The 8,047-nt window shown below is 36.6% G+C and overlaps 1 protein-coding gene across 3 annotated transcripts in view; it reads left to right on the top strand.

The window, feature by feature from the left end:
• Positions 1-6,853, top strand: part of STRN3 (striatin 3) — a 102,864-nt gene extending 96,011 nt beyond the window's left edge. For all 3 annotated transcript variants that reach the window (XM_034768720.1, XM_034768721.1, XM_034768722.1), the window contains 4 exons: positions 237-377; positions 2,116-2,223; positions 5,152-5,238; positions 5,335-6,853. In XM_034768720.1, the coding sequence (XP_034624611.1) occupies positions 237-377; positions 2,116-2,223; positions 5,152-5,238; positions 5,335-5,504 (506 nt within the window). In that variant the 3' untranslated portion in view covers positions 5,505-6,853. The remainder of the gene's footprint in view (positions 1-236; positions 378-2,115; positions 2,224-5,151; positions 5,239-5,334) is intronic.
• The last annotated feature ends 1,194 nt before the right edge of the window (positions 6,854-8,047 follow it).

Here is an 8,047-nt window from a genome sequence, read left to right on the forward strand (position 1 = left end):
CTTAGCTGGTTTTGGCAATCTTACTTTTTAAAATTGCTGATTATTATTATTATTGCTGATAATTAAGGTAGCTGCTTTATTTCTTTTTGCAGCATTTTGTAAAAACTCTAAAAGGAGTTTCTTTGGTAATTACTGTGGAAGAAAAATAGGAAAGATCATTTAAACTTTTTTAAACCTATAAGATATCTTAAGGGTTTTATTTCTCTATCTAATCTTTTTTTTTCTTTTCTCCTTAGAACATGGAATACCAACATCGGTTGACTTTATAGGTTGTGATCCTGCTCATATGGTCACATCTTTTAGCACTGGCAGCACAGTCATTTATGATTTAGAAACGTCCCAATCACTGGTAATACTCTCATCACAGATAGACTCTGGTAAGTTAATATGAATTAATTTTGTCTCGTATGCAGCTTAGATGTATGCTCTTTCCAAAGCTTCAGTGTATGGTGAGCTAGAAGAGCTTTATTCCTCTTTTTCTGTATTGCACAAATTCACATTTTAATTCTATTCTGACTTTCTTTGATTGTCATGTGGAGATGTCAAATCATAGAAATAGGGGGATTAAATGAGGAAAAGTAACTTTCTTGGCAAAGGAAAAAATTTTCATCTTTGTTTTTAAAAAAAAAAAAAGTTTGAGAAAATCTGGAATGATCTGAAGGATAAGGATGGCGTTAATTCAGAAAGGGTTACAGAGATGCTGAAAGTGACAGAACCTTGCTGAAAAACTAAAAATGTCTTTCAAGAACCAATTCCCTGAATTAAATATGAAGGAACAGAGTTGTAACTACATAGGCATATGCATGAATATGTTAAGTGCAGGCATTATGGTTCTAACATAAGAGAGAGTGTCGAATTCTGAATGTACTTTACAGAATTAGTATGTCTTAATTGCTGACTCTCTGTCTTCTGGACTGGGAGGTTGAGCACCAGGATCAGATCCAGTGCTGAGAGTGCAGTATAACATCAGTGTTGCCCTTTTGTAGGTGCCGGCATTTAAACCCCTTCTCAGTAAAATAACGTTGAAAATCTAGTATTGTAAGAGGGCAACGTACCGCTTCATATGTAACAGCTCAGTTTGTCTGGTGTTTACCCTGATAGTATTTAATGGCTAGAATTAAGCACCTTGACCAGTAGATTATGAAAGAAACTATAGAGAATCATAGTCTGTTATATTGGCCTTTATACTAAGGCTTGGTCTACACTAACCCCCCAAATCGAACTAAGGTACGCAACTTCAGCTACGTGAATAACGTAGCTGAAGTTCGAAGTACCTTAGTTCGATCTTACCTCGGTCCACATGCGGCAGGCAGGCTCCCCCGCCGACTCCGCGGTACTCCTCTCGTCTAGCTGGAGTACCGCAGTCGACGGCGAGCACTTCCGGGTTCGACTTATCGCGTCCAGACAAGACGCGATAAGTCGAACCCAGAAGTTTGATTGCCAGCCGCCGAAGTAGCGGCTGGGTATAGACGTACCCTAAGATAGAAGCCCAATTAAAGGGAGGAACATATCTCTTTGGTTAAGGATAAAAACTTAAATAGCTAAACATCAAAAGAGAAACCCAAAACTTCAGCAAAGTATCCTTTCACAAGGTAAATGATACACCAAGATTTAGGAGAGACTATTTTAAAGACATTGTATGTATCATTAAATAATTTAAGTAGAAATAAGATATTTGTGTAGTGCATAGGAAAAGAGAATCTAGTTAGTTGGTTAGAAGTCATAACCTAATCTTAACATAATCTTTTTTGACACACACACACCATTACTACTACCATGACATACAAACATAATCTGTTCACTCTCTCTCTAAAGTATCTTTCATACATATAGCCCAACCACACAATTTTTCTCTTCATAATACCGTGATTAGAGTGCATGTGGATTAGTCCCTGCCCTGTAAAGCCAGAGCACATCACATGTATTTCTGTCTTTCATTTCATGTTTTTTTCTAAAATGTCTCATTAATTTTCCTGACACTTGAATTTCCATCCAATACGCTATTAATTCACTGGTTATTTTTAAATATGGTGTGTTCTTGGGCAATATTATTGCTGACTGTATTTTTACTATTTATCCATCAAATATTTTACCTATAACTTTCTGTCTTTTCAGGACTGCAGTCAAATAATCATATTAACAGGGTAGTAAGTCATCCTACACTTCCTGTAACAATTACAGCTCATGAAGATAGACACATCAAGTTTTTTGACAATAAAACGGGTAAGGATACTAAGAATCTAGTGCATTAAGCTGAATGATGTTTAAAATAAATCTGGGTGGATATGGGAGGGTAATACCACACACAACTTGTTGCAGAATCATAGCATAGATTTGTTGTTCCACTGTTACATGTTAGTATAAAAGAAACATTCCCCTTACAGTAGGAAAATATATAACTTTTCCAATATTATTTTCATAACCGTCATCAGATAATCCTGCCTATACTTACTTTGATATAAGTGAAACATCACATTTTGCATTTTAGTCATATCTTGTTGTAAATCCATAACTGACTGAAAATCTGAGGCCTTGTTAAAGGATTAGTTCTCAATTGAAATGTGTGAGGAGATGGGGGGAAATGAGAAAAATATCTTGATAATCATCCATAAGGCTAAGATTCAGTCATGGGTATTTATAGTATAAGTCATGGACATGTCACAGGCCGTAAAATTTTTTTGTGTATTGCCTGTCCATGACTTATACTATAAATACCCCTGACTAGATAATAGGTGCTCTAAGGGGGCCCCAGGGCACTGCTGCTGCTCGGGTGGTGGAGGTTGGGGAAGGCTCTGGGGAGGAGCATGGCCCAGGGCGTCACACCTGCTCGGGGGTGGAGGGCAGCCCGGGGTCTTTTTTTTTTTTTTTGGTTCATACACTCCTGTGTCCTGGTCAGTCCCCTTATATTTCTCTCTTGGGGCTTCTGACCTTGCTTCAGCTTGCAGCAGAGCCAGGCAGGTCTCCTTGCAGATAGGGCTGAACAACATGACTCAAGATTCCCATGGGCTTGTCTGCAATTCTGTAACTGTGTGAAGGAACAGTTAGTCTCTCTGTTATTTACGAGGGACCTATCATTTTAGCCAATGACTGCCTGTACTAAGTCATCAGGGGAAGGCTGTTTTTTCTTTGTTGTTTTTGGGGGGTATGATGAATTCCCTTTCTGTACTAGCTTCCCAGTTAGTGCTCTACATCCTTTCACTGAATCTTGGCAGCTGCTTCTAAAAGCCAGTCTTTCTTGGTCAAAAATTTCCCTTGTTAAATATTATCACAAATCCAGATTTTAATAACATAACTTCTCCTTTCATAAACCAGTAGATATCAGCCTAGATCTACCCAAACTCTTTCCAAGTATGGCTGAAATGCAGTAAAGAGCCCAGGATTGCATTAGGAAGCTACATCTGAGGTAGTGAGAGAATATTTTCCCTTTGGCCCTGATGGGCTTTGATTACCATGGATAATAGGTCCTCTCCATCATTGCTAAATACTACCTTATTGAGTGCCTCCCCATTCCCCTTGTCTTATTCTTTCCCATACCCTGCCTCTCCCCAAAAATTAAACATGTAATCCGTTTCTCTCCTGTTAAAGATCAAGGTCATTACCTACAGACCTGTTGGAACAAGAAGTAATTTATTGTGGCCAAGGAGTTGTGATTGGGGCTGCTAGAGGCCCATTTTAGACTTAAAATGGCTTATCTGTTTTACAAACTGTAAGCTCTAGAAAAGGAGATGAGATGAGGGAATGGATAGAAAAATGTAGACACAGCAACTGTGCTAGGGTATGTCACAAGATGTTCCTATACTGCAACAAAAAGATTGAAAATCGCTGTCTTCCCCACATGCTCAGCGTCTAACTGTTCACCATGTTTGGGATCAGGAAGGAGTTGTTCCCCGGGTCAGATTGGTAGAGACTGGGGGTTTTTTTTGCCTTTATCTGCAGCTTGGGGCATGGGTCACTTACTTGTTTGAACTAGAATAAATGGTAGATACACTAACTTGAAATCTTCTAATCAAGATTTGAGAACTTCAGTAACTCAGCCAGAGGTTACAGGCCTATTGCAGGAATGGGCGGGTGAAGTTCTGTGGCCTCCGATGTGCAGGAGGTCAGACTACTACATGATCATGATGGTCTCTTCTGGCCTTAGTCTAATGAGTCTGAGTTTATTAGAGTACTAGCTTTCTGTTCTTTAGAGTATCTGTCTGCTCTTCCACATTGTACACTGCATATTTACAATACTTAATGTATATGTAAGGATGTATTTATTTGGGTTTAAATAAACATATTCCAAATGTCTATACCAAATTTTGATATCTTTGCCATCATTTTAAAAACAGAAGAGTGATGCACTGCCTTCCTCTTGTTCCTATTTCCCATACATGTGTATATATAACCACCAAAAAAAAAAAAAAATTATAAACCAAATCAAAACATTCCCAAAAGAAAACCAGCCCCTTATGCCTTCCAAATTCCCAGGGCTGATTCCCCAGAGCCTGCCTTCAATTGGAAGCGTGAAACCTAGAATAATGCCCCTCTGTTTTCCTTGTGTTTTTACTAGAATGTTCTCATTTGTGAAAAATTTGAACAACCTGTAATTACATCTTGTGCATTTATTTTGCGGCAGTTGCAGTCACAACAAAAGTTATTTAATTCTCGCACACATGCATATATACAAGTCGTGGTCATGAAAGGTCATGGTGATGACATTGAAACTGAAATTCTTCAATATTCCTCATCCTGCCCTTCAATGGGCCTCAGTGATGACTTGTGGACATTGGGGCAATACACGTGTAACAGTGTAGTCATCACCGTATTCACTTAGTCTTTGGTGGTCTTGTTATGATTGCCAACGAAGGTGCTAAGCATTTTAGAGACATGGTGTCCCTACTGTGAATATGCCTATCTGAAAGTCACTCAGGACCATCACCATGCTATATATAGGCTATGAAGCATCTTTCACGTAGTTGTTAAAAATTAACAACAAATAGTTAGAGTTTAAAGTGATATAAATGAATGTCAATTCCAGTATGATTCTAACATATTTAATTTAAATCTATATTGTTGTTTGCTACCTCATATTAAATTGATTCCTTAATATAATTCTGTCAAAAAATATTAAGACACTTCCCGGGAATTGATACTTTATTTTGCTTTTAGGTAAAATGATCCATTCTATGGTTGCTCACTTGGATGCTGTCACAAGTCTAGCAGTAGATCCCAATGGAATCTATTTGATGTCTGGAAGTAAGTTTTAACTTTATGTATTGTCTACCAATTTTGCTTTAATAATATTTAAAGGATTTGAAAACCTAACTTTTTGTATCTTTCTTTTTAACACAGGCCATGACTGTTCCATTAGATTATGGAATTTAGACAGCAAGACTTGTGTACAAGAAATAACAGCCCATAGGAAAAAGTTGGATGAGTCCATTTATGACGTAGCTTTTCATCCATCAAAAGCATATATTGCCAGTGCAGGAGCTGATGCCCTTGCCAAAGTATTTGTGTGACACAACAAAACAAACCTGCACCATAATAGCAGGTCTGCTTGGACAAAAAAAGAGGGAATGCATCACTGCCATCAATGAAACGGCTACCAATAGGACACTACATCTGATCTGCCTGGGCGAAGGCTGTATGTGGGGCAGGTTTAAGTTGGTGAAAAGTCACCAAATCTTGAATAATGTTAGGCTTATTAATTTAACTGTAATTACTGTATTTTTTTTAAAAGAAAACCAGTATTTGTAGCCTGGACTGAATATGAACTGAGCATATGTCTGTTCTTTAGGTGTCTTTAAGCAAACGTGGAGTCTGATCTTACAAAAGACTTTTATTTTGGGCTCTGTGTGCTGCCTTAGGGTTAGGAATGTGGTGCTCTTGTGGGGGGAAGTGAGCTCCAAGAGTAGCTTTCTTTTCATCTCTTAGTGATCTTCTGTTTATCAGTTGAATGCCACAGATCCCCTTTTAAACTTTTATTTTGCTTTAAAGAAAAGGAAATTTAACTTAAAATATTTTAGCATTAGTTGCACAAAATGTTTGGATAAAATTCTAGTTTTTATAAGTCTTTTTATATATTTAGCCTGTCACAACAACAGTGCTCAAGATTGTATTGATAATGTTTTTTCTGCATTATAGAACCCTAAAACACAGAGATCTCACTGACCCGCTGCCGTGTAACCACAATCTTCCCTTCTTTTGCCTAACACAGCTCAGCTAAGTCCTTTCATTAAGGATGCTAATTCATCATCATCGCATAACTGTCTTCATAAATATAAAGGACTGTAAAGAAGTATGTTTAAATGAAACACAGAGGGGTTGTAATACCCTCCCAGTGAACTCTTAAAAAAATTAATCTTGGCATCCTATCACTATGTGATATTTTGTACATCTTACTGTATTTACAAGTTTATTTATCAAGGATTACCCATCTTGCTAATGGCCTATTGTTATTTATTTCACTTTTTGTTGGTCTTTATATCCTTTTATGTAGTGTGTTAAAGGGCCCTGTATATCTATTATGGCACTCTTTGAACAGTCTAAAATAGACTAAAAATAGGACATTTCATAGTTTTTAAAGTTACAAACCAAGATTTTTTTTTTCCAGTTAAGTATCTGGAGTGAAGTTGATTCCAGAAAAAACAATCTTGTTTCAGAACTTTTGGAGTGAAAAATGTTTATTTGCGTTTCAAATAGAATACAGAAGTAGTTGAATCAAGATTCATAAATCTGCTGTGTTTGGACTAGTTATTCCCTGCTTTTATTTTTTTCAAAAGTGCTTCAGTTTATTGCGTAACTAAAGATTTTGTTTGTGTAATGCATGATTAAGACAATAAAGTATTTTTTCTAGTCTTCCACAAAACTTTTCTGATCAGTTTGCGGGTTTTGATGAGTTTTGTAAGGTTTCTGTTTTACAAACTATGAATCAGCAAATTTTTAAGATTGTACCACGTAGCAAAAGTACAACAGTTGAAAAATAATGTATATAAAATGCATATAATAAATATTAAATGGTGTACCTGTATGTTACTGTTGGCTACATTATTTTGTGTTGCACAGTTTAAAGATGACATTTTATTCTGAAAATTACTAAATTAAGAAATGTCTAAATTTTAGTGAAATTACATCTTTTTGTGCTGTTTAAATAAACTGCATTGTTTTTGAAAACTGGTAGTATTTGTTGGGATATAAACAATTTTTTAGTTACCTGCAGCAACACGCCATATAAGAACATGTCTCTAAAGAGTGAAACTCCTACTGCATTTTTAATTAATAGTTTTTCTGTCTGAGAATAAGTTGAAAATGACTCGGGCATTTTTAGAATTGTAATCATCATGCTCTTCAGTTATTTCAAGAGATGAAGTGATATGAACGTGGGATTGGGGTCGAATAGATACCCAGGTTTTATTTCCAACTCTGTCAACTGACTCATGATGAATAAGCTAAATTTTTGTGCCCCAGTTTCACTCTGTGTAAAATGAGGTCTACTCACCTTTCTAAAGTTCTTTGGGATCCTCCAGTGAAGGAGGATGCACCGCAAGTGAAGAGTCTGCTTCTGTTAAAAGCAGACTAAAGCTGACATTGAGCCAATGTGCATGATGACTCAGTTTGCTGAAAACGTGTTAGCTGAATGGAAATTAAAAATGAATATTGCATTGTCTGTAACTTTCTTTGTAATAATTATCCCTTGCCCAGATATAAATATGCTTTGAGGCCTTTGAAAATGTTCTTATAAGTGGTGACATCTGTAGTTGCATGTGATCCATCCTGTTTAGCAATGAGAACGTAGATCTCTCCATCTAAAGTCAAGCAAATTGGATGAAAAACAGAAGAAAACTGATGTGCCCATGGGAGGCACAAAACAGTAATCATTCTGAAATTAATTTTGTTTTTAGGAGCAATATGGTACAGTAAGTTATATTGCGTAGAAATTGGAGAACTTTGCCCATTACCATCAAGGTGAGCCTTTCAGTGACTGCTTGTTAGGACCCTGTTACTTTTTCTTTTTCTTTTTAAATAGCTAATTTGCACTTTTTTTTGTTCGTTTCAATCTAAA

The sequence above is a fragment of the Trachemys scripta genome, chromosome 4 (genome assembly GCF_013100865.1).
Source record: "Trachemys scripta elegans isolate TJP31775 chromosome 4, CAS_Tse_1.0, whole genome shotgun sequence".
In the NCBI taxonomy this organism is placed as follows: Eukaryota; Metazoa; Chordata; order Testudines; family Emydidae; genus Trachemys; species Trachemys scripta.